The sequence below is a fragment of the Pan paniscus genome, chromosome 2, assembly GCF_029289425.2.
Source record: "Pan paniscus chromosome 2, NHGRI_mPanPan1-v2.0_pri, whole genome shotgun sequence".
NCBI lineage: Eukaryota > Metazoa > Chordata > Mammalia > Primates > Hominidae > Pan > Pan paniscus.
This window is the reverse complement of record NC_085926.1, coordinates 51,899,690-51,923,348: the sequence shown is the minus strand read 5'-3', so window position 1 is coordinate 51,923,348 and position 23,659 is coordinate 51,899,690. Positions and strand designations below refer to the sequence as shown.

The following is a 23,659-nucleotide window of genomic DNA, read 5'->3' as shown; positions in this document are numbered from 1 at the left end:
TTTCCTCCTCTGCAGGCCGTGGGGCTGGGAGCACATGCAGAGGGCTGGTCCCACTGGGACCCTCACTGAGTCCTGCTTTCTTCTCCTTTTTCCAGCCCTCCTTCAAGGGGCCTACTGAGAACCTCTGGAGGAAACTCTGGTAGAGGAGGTGGAGAATTGGTGGGGGTGGGATGGAAGAATGGTACCCTAGGATGCTGGTACTTCTGTGCTCAGCGCTCACCCACAGTGGCCCTGAGGGGCCTGTGTCTTGCTCCCTGTGCTGCATCCCTTACCCCAGCTCCAGGAGGTTCACTCCACCATGCTCGCCCCAGCCCCCTCACCCAGCGCACCCTCCAACCTCCCATTGGATGGCATCTTCCTCTGCTCCTCAGCCCCTGGGGTGCCTCCTCCCTGCCCACTGGCTAGAGGCTGAGCTGGTCTTGGTGGTACTCAAGGCCCCAGCGCCCACCCTGCCTCTAGAGTCACCTCATCCACGAACGCCGCAGCCCCTGGGTCTCCCCTGTCTGGGCCTCCCTCCATTCTGGGCTCCAGCTCTGTAGTCACCCTCGGCTCCAAATGTGGGATCTTTTCTGTGCCCTTGGAGTGCAAGGACCTTCATCTCTTTGCTTCTCATATAGACCCAAATAAGAGGATCATGCTGGGTGGCATGGCTCATGCCTTTAATCCCAGCACTTTGGGAGGCTGAGGTGGGCAGATCACCTGAGGTTGGGAGTTTGAGACCTGCCTGACCAACATGGAGAAACCCTGTCTCTACTAAAAATACAAAATTAGCTGGGCATGGTGGCGCATGCCTATAATTCCAGCTACTTGGGAGGCTGAGGCAAGAGAATCTCTTGAACCTGGGAGGGGGAGGTTGCAGTGGGCTGAGATTGTGCCATTGTACTCCAGCCTGGGCAACAAGAGCAAAACTCTGTCTCTAAAAAAAAAAAAAATCATGATTGTTTTGAGTTGTTTTTAAAATTTACACAGGATAAACTTGTTTGGTGCGACATATGGGGTTCTAAATTTTTAAAAATTACTGTGCAGTGAAATTGACTTTTTAAGGGAATGTACAGTTCTGTGAATTATACATTATAACACATGTATAGATTCATGTAACCGCCATCACAACCAAGATACTGAATAGTCTGTTACCCTAAAACAATCCCCTTGGTACCCCTTTGTGGTCAGACCTCCCCGATCCCTAACCCCTGGCAGCCACTGAGCTGTCTTTTTGAGAATGTCACATGAATGAAATCATACAGTATGTAACATTTTGAGACTGTCTTTTTCAACTCAGCATAGTGTCTTTGAAATTCATTCACATTTTCACATCCTTTTTCCAACTGAGTGGTATTCTATTGTATGAATGGATTCCAGTTTGTTTATCCATTCATTTTGTGATGGAAATTTGGGTTGTTTCAAATTTTTGATACTATGAATAGAGCTACCATGAAATCGGGCCTGGTGGCTCACACCTGTAATCCTAGTACTTTGGGAGGCCGAGGCGGGTGGATCAGGAGTTAGAGACCAGCCTGGCCAACATGGTGAAACCCCATCTCTACTAAAAATACAAAAAATTAGCCGAGTGTGGTGTCAGGTGCCTGTAATCCCAGCTACTCAGGAGGCTGAGGCAGGAGAATTGTGTGAACCCAGGAGGCAGAGGTTGCAGTGAACCAAGATGGCACCACTGCACTCCAGCCTGGATGACAGAGTGAGACCCTGTCTTAAAAAAAAAAAAAAACTACTCTGAATATTCATGGACATACTTTTTCACTTCTCTAGGTTAAATACCAAGGAGCCAGATTGCTGGGTCATATGTTGAACTTTATAAGAAGCTGCCAAACTATTTTCTGGAGCAGCTGTACCATTTTGCATCCCCACCAGCAATTTATGAGACTTCTAGTCACTCCACATCCTTTATAACACTTGTTATTATCAGTATTTAAAATTTTATCCATTTAAATAAATGTGTAGTGGTATCTCATTTTAGTGTTAGTTTGTATTTCCTAGTGGATAATGATGTTGGATATCTTTCATGTGGTTATTTTCCATCTGTGTATCTTTGGTGAAGTATCTGTTCAAATCCTTTGCTTATTTAAATATTATGTTGTTTGTCTTTTAAGAATGTCAAATAGCTGGGCACGGTGGCTCACGCCTGTAATCCCAGCACTTTGGGAGGCCGAGGTGGGCGGATCAGGAGGTCAGGAGATCAAGACCATCCTGGCTAACGAGGGGAAACCCCATCTCTACTAAAAATACAAAAAAAAAAGTCGGGTGTGGTGGCAGGCGCCTGTAGTCCCAGCTACTCGGGAGGCTGAGGCAGGAGAATGGCGTGAACCCGGGAGGTGGAGCTTGCAGTGAGCAGAGATCGCCCCACTGCACTCCAGCCTGGGCGACAGAGTGAGACTCCGTCTCAAAAAAAAAAAAAAAAAAGAATGTCAAATAAATGGAATTATACAGCATATAACATTTTGAGACTGGCTTCTATTACTCAACCTAATGTCTCTGAGTTTGTACAAGTGGTTGTGTGTATCAACAGCTTGTTCCTTTTCACTGCTGGAATTACAGCAGTTGGTGTATCCATTTATCCTTTGAAGCACATTGGGTTGTTTCCAGTTTTTGGCTATTACAATTAAAACTGCTGTGAACCTTTGTGTACATGTTTTTGTGTGAGCGTAAGGTTTAATTTCACTTGGGCAGATACCCAGGAGTGGGATTGCTGGACGATTTGGTAAGTATATGTTTACCTTATAAGAAACTGCCAAACCATTTTCCAGCATGGTTGTATTTTTTTCATTCCAACCAGCAGTGTATGAGTGTTCCAGTTCCTCGTCATTCTTGCCAACTCTTGGTGTTGCCAGGATTTTTAATTTTAGCATTTCTAACAGGGGCATAGTGATATCTCATTGTGGTTTTAATTTGCATTTTCCTAATGGCTAATTATATTGAACATCTTTTAATACATTCACTTGGTATCATTACATCCTTTTTGATGCTGTGTTTGTTCAAGTCCTTTGTCCATTTTTAATTGGGTTTGTTTACTTATTATTTAATTTTGAGAATTCTCAATAAATAAGTCCCTTCTAGAATGTGATTTGCATATATTTTCTCCAATTCTGTGGCTTGCTTTTCCATTCTATTAACAGTCTTTTTCACTGAACAAAATTTTTTTTTTTTTTTTTTTGAAACAGAGCTTCGCTCTTGTTGCCCAGGCTGGAGCTCAATGGCGTGATCTTGGCTCACCACAACCTCCGCCTCCCAGGTTCAAGCAATTCTCCTGCCTCAGACTCTGGAGTAGCTGGGGTTACAGGCATGCACCACCATGCCCAGTTAATTTTGTATTTTTAGTAGAGATGGGGTTTCTCCCTGTTGGTCAGGCTGGTCTCGAACTCCCGACCTCATCCGCCCGCCTCAGCCTCCCAAAGTGCTGGGATTACAGGCGTGAGCCACTGCGCCTGACCTACACTGAGCAAAAGTTTTAAATTTTGAAGTCAAATTCATTTTTTCTTTCATGGATAATGCTTTTGGTGTTATATCTAAGAAGTATTTCTTTAACCCAATATTATGAAAATTTTTCTCTTGTTTTCTTCTTAAAGTTTTACATTTTACATTTACAGCTATAATCCATTTTGGGTTAATTTTTTATAAGGTAGGAAGTTTAGGCTGAGAGTCCTCCTTTTTAAATTTTCTGATAGATGTCCAATTATCCCAACACCATTGAAAAAAAAAGACTACTCTTTCTCCATTAAATTGCCTTTGCATCTTTGTGGGGAAAAAAAGCAATTAGTCATATTTGTGGAGATCTATTTCCGGACATTCTATTGTGATCGATTTATCTGTGCTTCTAATCTTCACTAATGCCATAATGTTTTGATTACTATAGCTTTATAGTAAGTCTTAAAATTGAGTTATGTGAGTCTTTCAACTTTTTTTAATCTTCAAAATTGTGCTATTCTAGTTCCTTTGCTTTTCTACATAAATTTTAGAATCAGCTTGTCTCTTCTAAAATTCTGCTGGGATTTTGATTCAAATGACGTTTAATTTATGGACCAATTTGGGGAGTATTTAGCTATATTGAGTCTCCCAATCAATAGACATGATATATCTTTCTATTTGTGTCTTTTTATTTTGGTCATCAGCATTTTGTATATTTCAGAATATGTATTCTGCTCATGTTTTATTAGATATGTGTTTTATTAGATTAGATAAATCCAAGCATTATATTTTTGGAGCTATTGTAAGTGATATTGTTTTTATAATTTTGGTTTCCAACAATTCATGGAAGTATATGGACCTATGACTAAATTTTGCATGTTAACCTTACATATTTTTTTTCTTTGAGCATGAAAATAAATCCTTATTTTAATCTTGCTAAGCTCACTTAGTTTTAGGGGCCTTTGGTGGAGTCTTTGAGATTTCCTATGTAGACAGTCACTGTGAATATGGACACTTTTATTTCTTTTCGAATGTGTATGGTTTTTATTTCTTTTTCATGCCTTGTTGCACTAAGACTTCCAGTACAATCTTGAGCAGGAGTGGTGAGAGTGGACCCATTGTCTTGTTCCCAATCATAAGAGCGAACATTTAGTTTATCACCATTAACAATTCTTTTACCTGCCAGTTTTTTTTTTTTCGAGACGCAGTCTCGCTCTGTTGCCCAGGCTGGAGTGCAGTGGCATGATCTTGGCTCACTGCAACCTCGGCCTCCTGGATTCAAGTGATTCTCCTGCCTCAGCCTCCCGAGTAGCTGGGATTACAGGCACCTGCCACCACGTTCAGCTAATTTTTGTATTTTTAGTAGAGATGGGGTTTCACCATCTTGGCCAGGCTGGTCTTGAACTCCTGACCTCATGATCGGCCCGCCTCAGCCTCCCAAAGTGTTGGGATTACAGGCATGAGCCACTGTGCCCGACTGAGTTTTTATCATGTATTGATGTTGAATTTTGTCAAATGATTTTTCTGAATTAATTGATATACTTTTTTTTTTTTTTTTAACAGAGTCTCCTTCTGTCACCCAGGCTAGAGTGCGGTGGTGTGATCTCGGCTCACTGCAACCTCTGACTCCCAGGTTTAAGTGATTCTTTTGTCTCAGCTTCCAGAGTAGTTGGGATTACAGGCATGTGCCACCACACCTGGTTAATTTTTGCATTTTTAGTAGAGACAGGGTTTCATCATGCTGGCCAGGCTGGTCTTGAACTCCTGACCTCAGGTGACCCACCTGCCTTGGCCTCCCAAAGTGCTGGGATTACAGGTGTGAGCCACCGTGCCCGGCCAATTTATGTGGGTTTTTTTTTTTTTTTTTTTGAGGCAGGGTCTCACTCTGTCGCCCAGGCTGTAATGCAGTGGCACAATCTCGGTTCACTGCAACCTCCACCTCCCGGGTTCAAGTGATTCTCCTGCCTCAGCCTCCTGAGTTGCTGGGATTACAGGTGCCCACCACCATGCCTGGCTTATTTTTGTATTTTTAGTAGAGACAGCGTTTTACCATGTTGCCAGGCTGGTCTTGAACTCTTGACCTCCAGTGATCTGTCCAGTTCGGCCTCCCGAAGTGTTGGGATTACAGGCGTGAGCCACCGTGCCCAGCCTGCTTATGTAGTTTTTTTCTTTAATCTGTTTATATGATGGATTGTATTGATTTTTTTTGAATGTAGAACCCTTCTTGCATTCCTGTGATAATCCCCATTGGTAGTAGTGTATTATTCTTTCTATATATTGTTAGATTCAATTGGCTAATATTTTGCTGATTTTTTTTTCTATGTTCATGAGGAACACAGTTTAATTTTCTTGCAATGTCTTTGTCTGGTTTTGATATCAAGGTAATTCTGCTCTCTAAAGCCATTTGAAAATGATTCCCTTCTGTTATATTTTATGGAAGAAATTGTATAGAATTGGTGCTATTTCTTCATTAAATGTTTGGTAGAATATGCCAGCAAAACCATCTTTATCTGGGATTTTCTTTATTAGAAAGTTTTAAACATAAAAGTTAATTTCTTTTCTTTTCCTTTTTTTTTTTTTTTTTTAAGATGAGGTTGTGTCACCCAGGGTGGAGTGCATTGGTGCAATCATAGCTCACTGTAGCAACTCCTGGGCTCAACAGTTCCTTTGACCTCAGTTGGTTCCAGAAGTGTACAGCACCATGCCCAGCTAATTTATTTTTATTTTTTGTAGAGATGAGGTCTCGCTATGTTGATCAGGCTGGTCTCAAACTCCTGGCCTCAAGTGATCCTCCTGCCTTGGCCTCCTAGAGTGCTGGCATTAGAGGTGTGAGCGTCTGCACCTGGCCCTGGTGCAATGGCTCACGCCTGTAATCCCAGCATTTTGGTCTTTTTTTTCCCTTTCAGCACCAAACACTTCACTTTACTCTTCTTTGCTCAGATGGTTTCTGATGAGAAGTTTGCTGTATTTCTTTTCTTTGCTCTTCTGTAGGTAAGGTGTTCCTCTCCACTCCCCTGGCTTTTCAACTTTGCCTATTGATCGTTGATTTTCTGCAGTTTGAATATGACATGCATCACTGTAGATTTTGATATTTATCCTGTTTGGTGTTCTCTGGGTTTCTGGGATCTATGGTTTGGTATCTACCATTAACTTGGAAAGTTCTTGGCCATTATTTCCGCAAATATTTCTTCTGCTCTGTTCTCTCTTCTTTTTAGGTATTGCAATGACACATATGTTACACATTTTTGAAATTGTCCCTCAGTTCTTGGGTGCGTTGTCTTTTTTTCCTTTGCATTTTAGTTTGGGAAGTTTCTATTGGCATATTTGCAAGCTCAGTCATGTCAGGCCACAGGTGAGCCCACTGAAGACATTCTTCATTTCTGTTGTTATCACGTTTTTTAATTTCTAGCTTTACCTTTTGATTCTTTCTCAGAGTCTCCATCTCTCTACTTATATTACCCATCTATTCTTGCATTACTTTTTCCATTTGAGCCCTTCACATAATAATCATGGTTACTTAAAATTTTCTGTCTGATAATTTCAATATCTGTGTTACATCTGAGTTTGATTCTGATGATTGCTTTGTCTCTTCAAATTGTGTGTATGTGTGGTATGTTTTGCCTTTTAGCATGCTTGTAGTGTTGTATTGAAAGCTGGACATGGACTGAGTGTGGTGGCTCCTACCTGTGATTCTAGTTCTTTGGGAAGCTGAGGTGGGAGGATTGCTTGAGGTGAAGAGTTCAAGACCAGCCTGGGCAACATAGTGAGACCCTCATCTCTTAAAAAAAAAATTAACAGGGCCTGGTGGTGCATGCCTGTAGTCCTAACAACTCAGGAAGCTGAGGTGGGAGGATTGCTTGAGCCCAGGAGTTCGAGTCTGCAGTGAGCTATAATTGTGCCACTGCACTCCAGCCTGGGAGATAGAGCAAGATCTTGTCTCTTAAAAAAAAAAAAAAAAAAAGCTAGACATGTATCAGGTAATAGGAACTGAGGTAAATATGCCTTTAGTGTAAGGATCGATGTATTTATGTTAATCTGCTAGGATTTGGGCTGTGGTTTTCTTTTGTTTGTTTTTGAGACAGTCTCACTCTGTTGCCTACGCTGGAGTGCAGCTCACTGCAACCTCTTCCTCCTGGGCTCAGGTGATTCTCCTTTCTCCTGAGTAGCTGGAACCGTGGGCGCGCACTACCATGCCTGGCTAATTTTTGTGTTGTTTTGTATGGAGATAGGGTCTCACCACGTTGCCCAGCTAGTCTTGGACTCCTGGGCTCAAGTGATCCACCTGCCCCGGCCTCCCGAAGCATTAAGATTACAGGTTTGAGCCACTGTGCGCAGCCTGGGCTGTGTTTAGAATCCATCACTCCTAAACATTTCCTCATGTTCCTCTGTCATCCCTTCCTCTCACCCCTCCTGAAGCCCCACCTCCATCTTCAGGAAATCACTGATCTGCTCTCTGACATTTTAGACTAGTTTACATTTTTCTAGAATTTTATATAAATGAAATTATACAGTATATATATATTTTTTTACTGGTATATAAAAGTTGTACATGTTTATGGGGTACATATAATATTTTAATACATGCATAGAATGGGTAATGATCAAGTCAAGGTAATTGGGATATCCATCACTTCAGACATTTGGGAACAACCTGGATGGAACTGGAGGACATGTTAAGTGAAATAAGCCAGGCACAGAAAGGCAAATATTACATTTTCTCACTCATATGTGGGAGCTAAAAAAATTGATCTCATGGAGGGAGTGAGTAGAATGATGGTTACCAGAGGCTGGAAAGGGTCGGGGATGAGGAAGAATGAAGAATGGTTGGTTAATGGGTGCAAAAATGCAGTTAGCTAGGAGGAATAAGTTAAAGTGTTAGCATAATAGGGTGGCTATAGTTAAGAATTTATTGCATGTGGCCGAGTGCTGTGGCTCACACCTGTAATCCCAGCACTTTGGGAGGCCGAGGTGGGCAGATCACCTGAGGTCAGGAGTTTGAGACCAACATGGCCAACATAGGGAAACCCTTTCTCTGCTAAAAGTACAAAAATTAGCCAGGCATGATGGCGCGAGCCTGTAGTCCCAGCTAATACTTGAGAGGCTGAGGCACAAGAATTGCTTGAACCCAGGAGACGGAGGTTGCAGTGAGCCAAGATTAAGCCACTCCACTCCAGCCTGGGTGACAGAGTGAGATTCTGTCTCAAAAAAAAAAAAAAAAAAGAATTTATTGTATGTTTCAAAATAGCTAGAAGATTTGAAATGTTCTCAACACAAAGAAATGATAAATGTTGGCCGGGCGCAGTGGCTCACGCCTGTAATCCCAGCACTTTGGGAGGCCGAGGCAGGCGGATCACAAGGTCGAGACCATCCTGGCTAACACGGTGAAACCCCATCTCTACTAAAAATACAAAAAATTAGCCGGGCGTAGTGGCGGGTGCCTGTAGTCCCAGCTGCTCGAGAGGCTGAGGCAGGAGAATGGCTTGAATCCTGGAGGTGAAGCTTGCAGTGAGCCGAGAGGGGGAGACTCCATCTCAAAAAAAAAGAAATGATAAATGTTTTAGGATATACTCTTTTCATCTGTATCCTTTTTTTTTTTGGAGACGGAGTCTTGCTCTGTCGCCAGGCTAGAGTGCAGTGGCGCGATCTCAGCTTACTGCAACCTCTGCCTCACGGGTTCAAGCGATTCTCCTGCCTCAGCCTCCCCAGTAGCTGGTACTACAGGCGTACGCCACAATACCTGGCTAATTTGTTTTGTATTTTTAGTAGAGACGTGGTTTCACCATGTTAGCCAGGATGGTCTGGTCTTGATCTCCTGACCTCGTGATCCGCCCGCCTTGGCCTCCCAAAGTGCTGGGATTACAGGCGTGAGCCACCGCACCCGGCCTCATCTGTATACGTTCAAACAAAATTTATTTTGAGATTAATTCCTGTTACTGCATGTATCAATAGTTTATTCCTTTTTATTGTGGAATAGTGTCCCATTGAATAGGTGTGCTACATTTTGTTTATGCGTTCACATTTGTGTTGTTTTAAGGTTTTGGCTATTACAAATAAAGTTGCTATGAACATTAGTGTACAAGTCTTTATGTACACATGTGCTCCCATTTCTCTTGGGTAAATACTTAGGACTGGAATAGGAGGGTTACATGGTAGGTATATGTAAAATGTTTTAAGAACTGTCAAACTTTTTTGTACAGTTGTACCATTTTTCATTCTCATAAGCAGTCTATACGAGTTTGTTCTCATCTAAAGAGTTCAAGTTGCTCTACATCCTTACTGGCACTTGGCATAAGTCTTTGAAATTATAGGCATTTTAATATGTGCGCCATAATAGTTTATCGTCCTAGTCTGCATTTCCCTAATTACTAAGGATTTTGAGTATCTGTACATAGGCTTGTTTACCACTGAGATATCTTCTTTGGCTCCCCCTTCCTGTGCGGTTGCTTGGAAACTCTCCAGGCAGTAAACTCTCATTTGTTTCCTTTCTCTTGGGGATTACTGTCCTTCATTGCCTGGTTTCTAGAATCTTAAAAATCATTGTTTTCTAGATTTTGTCTAGTTTTTGGTTGTTTCAGGTGGGAGAGTAAATCCAGTTACTGTTACTCCATCTTGGCTGGAAATGGAAGTCCCATCCTTTTACTTAAATTTTTTTATACACATAAAATTTACAATTTTAACTATTTTCATTGTACATTAAGTACTTGTTTTACTTTTAACATACCTATATAATTACATTTTAAATAGATTTATTATAGAGAGCACACAGTTTGTCTTTTTTAAAAAAGCCAATCTGTTAATACCTCTCTTTTAATTGGCATATTTAGACTGGTTACATTCAATATTATTACTGATATAATTTAAGACTACAGTTTATCATTTGTTTTCTGTGAGTTCCCTCTGTTATTTATTTCCCCTTCTGTTCTCCATTCCTGATTTCTTTTGGGTTATTTGAATATGTTTTAGTGTTCCATTTTAATTTAACTTTTGGATTTTTGAATGTGTCTCTTTGTATTTTTTTAGTGTTTTCTCTCAGGGTTACTATATATTTATACATATAGCATACCTTCACAATCTGTTAGAATTAATGCTTTCTCTCTTCAAGTGACATGTAGAAACTTCACAACCATACAAGTCCCTTTATCTTCCCCTCTTATGTAATAGTTGCCATGTGCATTTCGTTTGTATAATTTGAAAGCCCCACCAGACAATGCTATAACAACAGTCAAACATATTCTAAAGAACTTAAAAGACTACTACTTTTAGTCTATTATACTTACCTAGATAACCATTTCTGTTGTATTGTCTTCATTCCTGAAGTTCCAAGTTTCCCTCTGGTATTATTTCTCTTCTTCCTAACTTCCTTTAGCATTTCTTTTTTTTTTTTTTTTTTTTTTTTTTTGAGACGGAGTCTCGCTCTGTCGCCCAGGCTGGAGTGCAGTGGCGCGATCTCGGCTCACTGCAAGCTCCGCCTCCCGGGTTCACGCCATTCTCCTGCCTCAGCCTCCCGAGTAGCTGGGACTACAGGCGCCCGCTACCACGCCCGGCTAATTTTTTGTATTTTTAGTAGAGACGGGGTTTCACCGTGTTAGCCAGGATGGTCTCGATCTCCTGACCTCGTGATCCGCCCGCCTCGGCCTCCCAAAGTGCTGGGATTACAGGCGTGAGCCACCGCGCCCGGCCAGCATTTCTTTAGGAACAGTTCTGCTGGCAATGAATTCTCTTGTTTCCTTCATCTGAGAATGTCTTTATATCACCATGATTTCAAAACAATTTTTTTCCCTAGATAGAGAATTCTGGGTGACGGCTCTCTTGAAGCATTTTAAAGATGTTGTTCCACTGTCTTTTCGTCTCCATGATTTCTGATGAGAAGTTCGGTCATTTGAATCATTATTTCTCTATAAGTAATGCATCATTTTTTCTCTGGCTACTTTTAAGGTGTTTTGTCTTTTCTTTTCTTTCTTTCTTTCTTTTTTTTGGTCTTTGGTTTTCAACAGTTTGATTATAATGTATCTGGGCATGGTTTTCTTTGAGTATATCCTTTTTGGTATTTGCTGAGATTCTTAAATCTGTAGATTTATGCCTTTTACCAAATTTGGGGAATTTTTAGCCATTATTTCTTTAAACAATTTTTCTCCTTCCTTCCTAGGTCTTGAATAACATGAATGTTAGGTTTTTTGATACTGTTCCACAGTTCACTAGGGCTCTGTTTATTATTTTTTCCAATCTTTTATTTCTCTGCTGTTCAGATTAGCTAATTTCGATTGCCCTATATTCAAATTCACTGATTTTCTGTCATTGACATTCTGCCAATGAGCCTGTCAGTGGATTTTTTTATGTCAGCTATTGATTGTATTTTACAGTTCTAAAATTTCTTTTTTTTTCTTTTTTTTTTTTTTGAGAAGGAGTCTCGCTCTGTAGCCCAAGCTGGAGTGCAGTGGCACCATCTTGGCTCATTGCAAGCTGCAAGCTCCACCTCCCAGGTTCACGCCATTCTCCTGCCTCAACCTCCTGAGTAGCTGGGACTACAGGCGCCCGCCACCACGCCCAGCTAGTTTTTGTATTTTTAGTAGAGACGGCGTTTCACTGTGTTAGCCAGGATGGTCTCGATCTCCTGACCTCGTGATCCGCCCGCCTCGGCCTCCCAAAGTGCTGGGATTACAGGTGTGAGCCACCGTGCCCGGCACAGTTCTAAAATTTCGATTCAGTTATATTTCTTTATTTTTAAATTTTTGGTGGACCTGTCTGCCCTCCTGAGGGAGAGGGAGGGCAGGGCCCTGGTTATATTTTTGTTTTGTTTTATTTCTCTGCTGAGAGCTCCTATCTTTCTATTCATTTAAAAAGAGTTCAGCCAGGTGCCGTGGCTCATGCCTGTAATCCCAGCAGTTTTGGAGGCCGAGGCAGGCGGATCACCTGATGTCAGGAGTTTGACACCAGCTTGATCAATATGATGAAACCCTGCCTCTACTAAAACAATACAAAAATTAGCCAGGCATGGTGGCAGGCACCTGTAATCCCAGCTACTCGGGAGGCTGAGGCAGGAGAATCACTTGAGCCTGGGAGGCAGAAGTTACAGTGAGCTGAGATCACGCCATTGTACTCCAGCCTGGGCAACAAAATCAAAACTCTGTCTCAAAAAAAAAAAAAAAAAAGGGTTCACCTTTGCTTCATGGATAATGGTGATGATAACTGCTTTAAAGTCTTTGATATTTCCAACACGTGAGTGACTTGGGAATGGCAAAAACTGATTGTCTTTTCCCTTGGGAATTAATCAGATTTTCCTGGCTCTTCATGTATTGAGTAATTTTGGATTGCATCCTAGACAGTTTAAATATTACATCTCTGGACAATGTTTAGTTTTTATTTTAGCAGGCAAATCAGTTACGTAAAGGTCAGAGGCTTTGTCTTGCTTTCCGTGGATGATGATTCTAATGTCAGTGTCAGTTTTCAAAGCCTTTTCTATGCTGTTTGAGTCTGCCCTTGCATGTGCTACGTAGGGGTTAGTTTGGGACTTGGTAGTGGTTTTTTGTTGTAGTTCATTTTTCAAAGGATGCTGTAAACCAAAAGCATCCGAGACAAGTCTCAGTTTAGGAGTTTATTTTTCCAAGGTTAAGGACATGCCTGTGATACAGCCTCAGGAAGTCCTAATGACATGTGCCCAAGGTGGTCGGCCTACAACTTGGTTTTATACATTTTAGGGAGTCATAAGACATCAATCAATACATGTAAGATGTACCTTGGTGTGGTCTGGAAAGGCGGGACAACTGGAAGTGGGGGCTTCCACGTCATAGGCAGATTCAAAGATTTTCTGATTGGCAATTCGTTGAGTTATTATCTAACGACTTGGAATCAATAGAAAGGAATGTCTGGGTTATAAGGGGGTTGCAGAGACCAAGGGTTTATGATGCAGATGGAGGCCCCAGGTAGCAGGCTTTAGAGAAAATAGATTGCATGTGTTTCTTATCAGGCTTAAAGAGTCTGTTCTATCAGTCTTAAGGTCTGTGTTGATATTAATAGTAATGAGGCATGTCTGACTCCCACTTTCCATCATGGCCTGAACTAGTTTTACAGGTTAACTCTGGAGTGCCCTTGCCCAAGAGGAGGGGTCCATTCAGGTGGTTGGGGGCTTAGAATTTTATTTTTGATTTATTATGTGCAGCTAAGGCGTGAGCCTGAGACATGTGTTTGTTATACACAGAATTAGGGGATTCCTTTTTCCTTATTTTCTGAACTTTCCTCATTCTTCCACTCCTAGAGATTATGTTCTTGGTTCCTCTGGCCAGAAATATGGATTTGTCTCAGAGTTTTAGACCACCACACTTCCATGCAGTTCCATGTGACTAGAGCTGCCTTCAGGGCAAAGGGGCAAAAGAAATGAGAAAAAATTACTTCTTTCAGACTACAGGGGTCCCGTCCGTTTGTACATTTCCTCTAGCTAGGGAGATGATTTTTCAGGTGCCCATAGCACCACCACCGGGACAATGCGGTTCTGTGACTGGGCCTGGCCTTGGGGTAGGGCTAAGAGAAAAAAGAGAAAGAAAGAAAGAAGAAGGATGCTGTCCATACTCTCTAGCATGAGGAAGTGTCTTTTTCTGATCCTCTGATCCAAAATAAGGACTTTCTTTTGGATTATTTACTTTCACACTTGTGCGGTTCTGCATTTTAGGCTATCTTTGACTTTGACTTGACTTTCTTCCCCAATCTGTGTGCTATTGCTACTTTTTCTTTCCTTCTTCTTCTTCTTCTTCTTTTTTTTTTTTTTTGAGATGGAGTTTTGCTCTTGTTGCCAAGGCTCAGTGCAATGGCCCGATCTTGGCTCACTGCAACCTCCACCTCCCGGGTTCAAGTGATTCTCCTGCCTCAGCCTCCCGAGTAGCTGGGATTACAGGTGCATGCCACCATGGCCGGCTAATTTTGTATTTTTAGTAGAGACAGGGTTTCTCCATGTTGGTCAGGCTGGTCTCGAACTCCCAACCTGAGGTAATCTGCCCGCCTCTGCCTCCCAAAGTGCTAGGATTACAGGTGTAAGCCACCATGCCCGGCCGCTATTGTTTACTTTTCAGAGTCTAGTTGACTTTGTATTCTGTCCAGAGTTTTCCGTTGTAATCACTGGGAAAGATTGTCTGTAGTGTACTTACTTCATCTTGCCAGCACTGGATTCAATGGTATTTTAAAGACATTTAAAAAGATGATCTTTTCTGTTTGCCCACATAATCACCATTGTGAGGCTTTCATTTCCACCTGCTGCTCTGAGCTTCCACCCGGGACCTTCCTTTAGCATTCTGGCAGTGTGAGTCTGCTGGTAATAAATTATCTCAGCTTTTATATTTTGGAAAATGTCTTTATTTCACCTTCCTTGAAAAGGCGAAGTTATAATTTATATACAGTGAAATGGAGAAATCTTAAATGTGAAGTTAAATGAATTTTGACAAATGCATATATCTCAAATCCACACCTCATCAAGATATAGAACACTCATATCATCCCAGAAAGTCTCTTTGTGTCCCTTTCCAATCAATCTCAACTCCCAGAGGCAACCACTGTTCGAGATTTTTTTTTTTTTTTGAGATGGAGTTTAGCTTTTGTTGCCCAAGCTGGAGTGCAATGGTGCAATCTCGGCACACCACAACCTCCACCTCCCAGGTTCAAGCCATTCTCCTGCCTCAGCCTCCCGAGTAGCTGGGATTACAGGCATGCGCCACCATGCCTGGCCCATTTAGTATTTTTAGTAGAGACGGGGTTTCTCCATGTTGGTCAGGCTGGTCTCCAACTCCAGACCTCAGGTGATCTGCCCGCCTCAGCCTCCCAAAGTGCTGGGATTACAGGCGTGAGCCACCACGCCTGGTCCATTGTTCATGATTTCTATCATAATATATTAGTTTTGCATTTTTTTAAAAAACAGGGTTTTGCTCTGTCACCTAGGCTGGAGTACAGTGGCTTGATCCTGTCTCACTGCAGCCTTGACCTCCCAGGCTCAAGTGATCCTCCTACCTCAGGCTCCCAAGTAGCTGGGACCACAGGTGCACACCACCACACTTGGCTAATTTTTTTTTTTTTTTGAGACAGAGTTTCGCTCTTGTTGCCCAGGCTGGAATGCAACGGCATGATCTTGGCTCACTGCAACCTCCGCCTGTCAGGTACAAGTGATTCTCCTATCTCAGCCTCCCAAGTAGCTCAGATTACAGGCATGTGCCACCACTCCTGGCTAAATTTTTTGTATTTAGTAGAGATGGGGTTTCACTGTGTTAGTCAGGCTGGTTTTGAACTCCTGACTTCAGGTGGCCCACCCACCTCGGTCTCCCAAAGTGCTGGGATTACAGGCATGTGCCACCACACCCATCCTTGGCTAATTTTTTTAAAAACATTTTTTGTAGAGACAGTGTTTTCCTAGGTTGCCCAGGCTGGTCTCAAACTCCTGGGTTCAAGAGATTCTTGGCCTCTTAAAGTGCTGGGATTATAGGCATGAGCCACCACAACACATGTGCCTGTTTTAAATTTGATATAAATAGAATTATACAATATGTTCTGTTTTGCATTTGGCTTTTTTTGCTCAATATAATGTCATGGATAAGATTCACCCATGTTATTGCATGTATCATTAGTTCTTGGCTATTTATTGCCCAATTGTATTTTATTTTATGAATATACCACAATTTGTGTATCCATTATCCTATTTATAGATATTTCACTTGTTCCCAATGTTTGACTATTATGAGTATATGCTATGAGCATTCCTGTACAAGTCTTTTTGTGAATATGTTTTCATTTCTCTTAAGTAAATACCTAAGAATGAAATTGCTGAGTCAGAGAGTAGGTGTAGGTATATGGTTAATTTTAAAAGAAATAGCCAAATGAATTTCCAAATTGGTTGTATTATCAAAAATATATGAGAGTTTCATTTGCTCTACATCCTTGCCAACATTTGGTATTCTCCTTTTCTTTTTTTTTTTTTAATTTTGGCCATCATGATGGTGGCTTAAATTTTGTCTTTCCCTGATTTCTAATGATGTTGAGCAAATTTCATGTGTTTGGAAGCCACTTGAATATCTTCTTTTATAAAGTATTGGTTTAAGCCTTTTGTCCATTTTTATTTGTTTTTTATTACTGAGTTGTAAGAGTTCTTATATTCTGAGTAGGAGTCCTTTGCCAGATATAGGTATTGTGAATATTCTTTCCTCAGATTGTAGCTTAAGTGCTGTCTTTCTTTCTTTCTTTTTTTTTTTTTTTTTTTTTTTTTTTTGAGACAGAGTCTTGCTCTGTCACCCAGGCTGGACTGCAGTGGCACAATCTCAGCTCACTGCAAGCTCCGCCTCCCAGGTTCACACCATTCTCCTGCCTCAGCCTCCCGAGTTGCTGGGACTACAGGCGCCCGCCACCATGCCCAGCTAATTTTTTGTATTTTTAGTAGAGGTGGGGTTTCACCATGTTAGCCAGGATGGTCTCAATCTCCTGACCTTGTGATCCGCCTGCCTCGGCCTCCCAAAGTGCTGGGATTACAGGCGTGAGCCACCGCGCCCGGCCAACTGCTGTCTTTCGATAAGCAGAGGTTTTAATTTGGACAAAGTCTAATTTATCAAATTTTTTTTGAGACAGGGTCTCACTCTGTCATCCAAGCTGGAGCACAGTTGTGCAAACATGGCTCATTGCAGCCTTGACCCCTGGGCTCAAGTGATCCTCCCACTTCAGCCTCCCTGAGTAGCTGGGACTACAGGCGCACGCCACCACGCCTGGCTAACTAAAAAAAATTTTTTTGTAGAGACAAGGTCTCAACATGTTTGAGTCTGGGCTGGTCTCAAACTCCTGGGCTCAGGCAATCCTCTCGCCTCGGCCTCCCAAAGTGCTGGGATTACAGGCATGAGCTACCATGCCTGGCAAGTTTATCAATATTTTATACTTAGTGTTTTCTGTTTGCTAAGAAAACAGTTTTTGTCGACTCTTGGGCACAAAATAATTCTCATAGGATTTCTTCTAAAAGTTTTATAGTTTTAGGTTTCGTTTAGGCTATGATCCATCTTGAATTATTATTTGTGTCTATGGTGTTAGATAAGGATCAAGATTCTTTTATTTTAAATTGAAAAATGTGTTTCCTTCTGCATTGAATTATGTTGGTACATTTAACAAATCAATAGACCATATAAGTGTAAGTCTTTTTCTGGCTTTTCTATTCCATTTCATTGATCTGTTTGTCTCTTCTTACACCATGCTGTCTTGATTACTGTAACTTTATAGTGAGTCTTCAAATGAGATAATATAAATCCTTCAACTGTGTTCTTTTTTTTGTTTTTGAGACAGCCTCGCTCTGTCCATCTCACTGCAACATTTACCTCCCAGGTTCAAGCAATTCTCCTGCCTCAGCCCCCTGAGTAGCTGGGATTACAGGCACCCACCACCATGCCCAGTTAATTTTTTGTATTTTTAGTAGAGACGGGGTTTCACTGTGTTGCCCAGGCTGATCTCCAACTCCTGGCCTCAAGTGATCCACGTGCCTCAGCCTCCAAAGTGTTGGGATTACAGGCGTGAGCCACTGTGTCCAGCTAACTTTGTTCTTCTATATCAAGAATTCCCCAATTGTCCATTGATTATGAAAATACAGTTGATTGGCTGGATGCAGTGGCACGCCTGTAATCCCAGCACTTTGGGAGGCTGAGCTGGGCAGATCACTTGAGGTCAGGAGTTTGAGACCAGCCTGGCCAACATGGTGAAACCCTGTCTCCACTAAAAATACAAAAATTAGCTGGGCATGGTGGTGCGTGCCTGTAATCCCAGCTACTTGGGAGGCTGAGGCAGGAGAATCACTTGAATATGGAAGGCAGAGGTTGCAGTGAGCCAAGATCATGCCATTGCACCCTGCACTGCAGCCTGGGCGACAGAGTGAGACTGTGTCTCAAAAATAAATAAATAAATAAATAAATAAATAAATAAAATAAAATGCAGTTGATTTTTATATATTACCCTTGTATCTTGAAAATTTTTGATGACTTTTATTTTTAAAACAGCTTTACTGGGACATAATTCACATACCATACAATTCACCTATGTAACATGCACAATTCAATGGTTTAAGTATATTTATAGACATGTGCCACCATCACCATGAATATCTAGCAAGCTTGCTGAATTGCTTTATCAGCTCTAGTAGGATTTTTGGGTACATTTTTTGGGACATTTTAATGCAAATAATCATGCTGTCTGTGAATAACACAGTTTTCTTTCTTTAAAAAGAATTTTAAGGCCATTTAAGGGCTTTATTGCACTGGCTAGGACTTTTAGTGTATTATTAAGTGGAAATGATAAGAGCAGAACTTTTAGTTTTATTTTTACATCCAACCTGTCACCCAGGTTGGAGTGCAATGGTACGATCATGGCTCACTGCAGCCTCGACCTCCCTGGGCTCAGGTGATTTTCCCACCTCTGTCTCCCAAGTAGGTGGGACTACAGACGCACACCACCATCCCTGGCTGATTTTTGTATTTTTTGTAGATACAGGGTTTCGTTATGTTGCCCAGGCTGGTCTCAAACTCCTGGGTGCAAGTGATCCACCTGCCTTGGCCTCCCAAAGTGCTGGGATTACAGGTGTGAGCCACCACACCTGGACTTTTTTGTCTTCTTCTCTCTCAAAAAACCGATGCCCACTACTTAGGTCGTGACGAGTTTGGGGTTTATTCTTCCAGATAATGAAGCACAAGACTTTCATGAGTATGTGTGTGTGTGTTGGTGGGGAGGTGTGGGGAGTGTTGGGAGTTGGGGGAAGTAAAAAACTGACTAGTGTTACAACAAAGGCCTGTATCCTATTATCCTCAAATGAACACATATCACACCTTCTCTGTCACACCCTCTATTAGTCCATTTTCAGGCTGCTGATAAAGACATACGCAAGACTGGGCAATTTACAAAAGAAAGAGGTTTAATTGGACTTACAGTTCCACATGGCTGGGGAAGCCTCACAATCATGGCAGAAGGCAAGGAGGAGCAAGTCGTGTCTTACATGGATGGCAGCAGGCAAAGAGAGCTAGTGTAGGCAAACCCCCATTTTTTTTTTTTTTTGAGATGAAGTTTCGCTCTTGTTGCCCAAGCTGGAGTGCAATGGCATGATCTTGGCACACTGTAACCTCTGTCTCCCAGGTTCAAGTGATTCTCCTGTCTCAGCCTCCTGAGTAGTGGGATTACAGGCACAAGCCACCATGCCCAGCTAATTTTTTGTATTTTTAGTAGAAACAGGGTTTCACCACGTTAGCCAGGCTGGTCTCGAACTCCTGACCTCAGGTGATCTGCCCGCCTTGGCCTCCCAAAGTGCTGGGATTACAGCCCAGCCAAAACTCCCATTTTTTAAAACCATCAGATCTCATGAGACTCATTCACTATCACAAGAAAAGCGCAGGAAAGACCTGCCCCCATAATTCAATCACCTCCCACCAAGTTCCTCCCATGACATGTGGGAATTGTGGGAGTTATAATTCAAGATGAGATTTGGGTGGGGACACAGAGCCAAACCATATCATTCCACCCCTGGCCCCTCCCAAATCTCATGTTCTCACATTTCAAAACAAATCATGCCTTCCCAGCAGTCCCCCAAAGTCTCAACTCATTTCAGCATTAACTCAAAAGTCCACAGTCCAAAGTCTCATCTGAGACAAGGCAAATCTCTTCTGCCTATGAGCCTGTAAAATCAAAAGCAAGTTAGTTACTTCCTAGATACAATGAGGGTACAGGCATTGGGTAAATACAGCCATTCTAAATGGGAGAAATTGGCCAAAACAAAGAGGCTACAGGCTCCATGCAAGTCTGAAATCTAGTGGGGCAGTCAAATCTTAAAGCTTCAAAATGATCTACTTTGACTCCATGTCTGATATCCAGGTCATGCTGATGCAAGAGGTAGGTTCCCATGGTTTTGGGCAGCTCCACCCATGTGGCTTTGCAGGGTACAGGCTCCCTCCCAGCTGCTTTCACGGGCTGGCGATCAGTGTCTGTGGCTTTTCCAGGTGAACAGTGCAAGCTGGATCTACCATTCCGGGGTCTGGAGGACAGTAGACCTCTTCTCACAGCTCCACTAGGCAGTTCCCCAATAGGGACTCTGTGTGGGAGCTCTGTCCTTACATTTCCCTTCCACACTGCCCTAGCAGAGGTTCTCCATGAGAGCCCAGCCTCTGCAGCAAACTTCTGCCTGGGCATCCAGGCATTTCCATACATCCTCCGAAATTTAGGCGGAAGTTCCCAAACTCCAATTCTTGACTTCTGTGTACTCACAGGCTCAACACCATGTGGAAGCTGCCAAGGCTTGGGGCTTGCGCCCTCTGAAGCCACAGCCTGAGTTGTACATTGGCCCCTTTCAGCCATGGCTGGAGTGGCTGGGACACAGGCCACCAAGTCCCTAGGCTGCACACAGCACGGGGACTCTGGGCCCAACCCATGAAACCATTTTCTCCTGGGCCTCTGGGCTTGCGATGGGGGGCTGCTGTGAAGGCCTCTGACATGTCCTGGAGACATATTCCCCATTGTCTTGGGGATTAACATTTGGCTCCTCATTACTTATGCAAATTTCTGAAGTCGGCTTGAATTTCTCCTTAGAAAATGGGGTTTTCTTTTCTATCACATTGTCAGGCTGAAAACTTTTTGAACTTTTATGCTCTGCTTCCCTTATAAAACTGAATGCTCTTAACAGCACCCAAGTCACATCTTGAATGCTTTGCTGCTTAGAAATTTATTTTGCCAGATACCCTAAGTCACCTCTCTCGAGTTCGAAGTTCCACAAATCTCTACAGCAGGGGCAAAATGTTGCCAGTCTCTTTTTGGCGACATAAGAGTCACCTTTGGTCTAGTTCCCAAGAAGCTCGTCATCTCCATCTGAGACCACCTCAGCCAGGACCTTATTGTCCATATCACTATCAGGCTTTTTGGTCAAGGCCATTCAACAAATCTCTAGGAAGTTCCAAACTTTCCCACATTTTCCTATCTTCTTCTGAGTCCTCCAAACTGTTCCAAGCTCTGCCTGTTACCCAGTTCCAAAGTTGCTTCCACATTTTTGGGTATCTTTTCAGCAACACCCCACTCTACTGGTACCAATTTACTGTATTAGTCCATTTTCAGCTGCTGAAAAGACATACCGAAGACTGGGCAATTTACAAAAGTAAGAGGTTTAATTTGACTTACAGTTCCACATGGCTGAGGAGGCCTCACAATCATGGTGGAAGGCAAGGAGGAGCAAATCACGTCTTACATGGATGGCAGCAGGCAAAGAGAGCTTGTGCAGGCAAACTGCCTTTTTTTTTTTTTTTTGAGATGGAGTCTTGCTCTGTCGCCCAGGCTGGAGTGCAGTGGCGTGATCTCGGCTCACTGCAAGCTCTGCCTCCCAGGTTCATGCCATTCTCTTGCCTCAACCTCCCCAGTAACTGGGACTACAGGTGTCCACCACCACACTTGGCTAATTTTTTGTATTTTTAGTAGAGACGGGGTTTCACCGTGTTAGCCAGGATGGTCTTGATCTCCTGACCTCATGATCCTCCCGCCTCAGCCTCCCAAAGTTCTAGGATTACAGGCATGAGCCACTGCACCCAGCCCAAACTCCCATTTTTAAAACCATCAAATCTCTTGAGACTCATTCACTATCATGAGAACAGCACAGGAAAGACCTGCCCCCATAATTCAGTCACCTCCCACCAGGTTCCTCCCACAACACATGGGAATTGCGGGAGTTAAAATTCAAGATGAGATTTGGGTGGGGACACAGAGCCAAACTATATCACACCCACAACTTCCCACATCTTTCAATGTATTCCCATATTCCCCACCCCCTCATCCCATTAACTTCACATCCCAGCCTCAAACGGCCTCCTCCTCTTCCCTACATTCCCCCTACAGATCCACATTGGCCTCTCCCATACTCACCCTATACATTTCAAGTGCACTTCTCAGTGACCCCAGGGGCTGTGCCTCTCATGGCCTTACCCTGTCCAGCTGGGTCTTCAGAGGCCGAGATCAGGCAGAAAGGGGCCATGCTTGTGCAGTGGCCACCTTCATCCATCTGATTGTGGCCTTGAGACCCCAGGGACAGAGGAAGACAGGAGAGCACTTGGACCCATTTGAGCCTCAGATGGAGTCCAGGCTGGTCCTCAGGCCTCATGGGGTTCCTTGGGGACTGTGTTAGGCATGAGTCAGCAATTTAACTCTCCTCTCCAAAGGTAATCATTGGTAATAGTTTGGTATATATACCTTTTTTCTTCTTTATATTCATTTACAACATATAATGTGTATCATATAATAACTTCTGGCATAAATTATTCAATTTTATGTGTATAATTATGTTCCTAGTTTTGTTTGCATAGTGGGATCAAAAGGAACTTTAGTTTTTTACTTATAAATACATCTTTATATATTTCCTCATTAGTAATATAGATCAAATTCTTATTTTTAATAGTTATGTAGTATTTTATAGTATGAATGAACTATGCATCATTAAATTAATCCCCTATTGATTATTTAAGTTGGCTATATAAGTTTTTTCTTTTCTTTTCTTTTCTTTTTTTTTTGAGATGGAGTCTTGCTCTCTTGCCCAGCCTGGAGTGCAGTGGCATGATCCTGGCTCACTGCAAACTCCACCTCCTGGGTGCAAGCGATTCTCCTGTCTCAGCCTCCTGAGTAGCTGGGATTACAGGTGACAGCCGCCACACCCAGCTAATTTTTGTAATTTTAGTAGGGACAAGGTTTTGCCATGTTGGCCAGGCTGGTCTCGAACTCCTGACCTCAGTTGATCTGCCTGCCTTGGCCTCCCAAAGTGCTGGGATTACAGGCCTGAGCCACTGCGCCTGGCCAAGTTTTTTCAATTAAATGTTATTAGAAATGAGTGGCTTTTTATAAACCTTACAGCAATGGGCCAGTATTTCTGGCATCTTGCCTTTGAAGTCAGGGCTTTGGCCATTTCTGGCAGAAAAGAATGGGCAGCGCTTTTGTCTTTCCCTTGGAGGGGGCTCACTTGTTAGGAGCCATCTGGTGCCTGAGTCACAGGTGCCCTTATGACATCACAGGCCTTTCTTCCTCCACCCTTCCTGCCTATGCTATGGCTGGATGAACACAGATGTGAGGGGATTTGAACCATCTACAATCAATCCATATGTGACCAATGGTAAGAGAAAGCCAGACACACCAGGCTTGTTAGGGATGTCCCCATAGATCTCTCAGGGTGAAGGGACCCCCTGACACTGAAGACTCTAAGAAGCCCTGGAAGCTGGGGATGTGTGCCATATTGAATGGA

General features: G+C 42.7%; 1 protein-coding gene across 2 annotated transcripts in view; it reads left to right on the top strand.

Annotated features, from left to right (window-relative positions):
- The window catches only part of IQCF1 (IQ motif containing F1), a 37,491-nt gene that overhangs the window by 4,432 nt on the left and 9,400 nt on the right, over positions 1–23,659 (top strand). Inside the window, exon 2 of one of the 2 annotated variants that reach the window (XM_003818783.4) lies at positions 96–23,530. The exons of the other annotated variant lie outside the window; for it this stretch is intronic. Coding sequence (XP_003818831.1) covers positions 23,528–23,530 — 3 coding nt within the window. The 5' untranslated portion in view covers positions 96–23,527. The remainder of the gene's footprint in view (positions 1–95; positions 23,531–23,659) is intronic. 2 annotated transcript variants of the gene reach the window in all.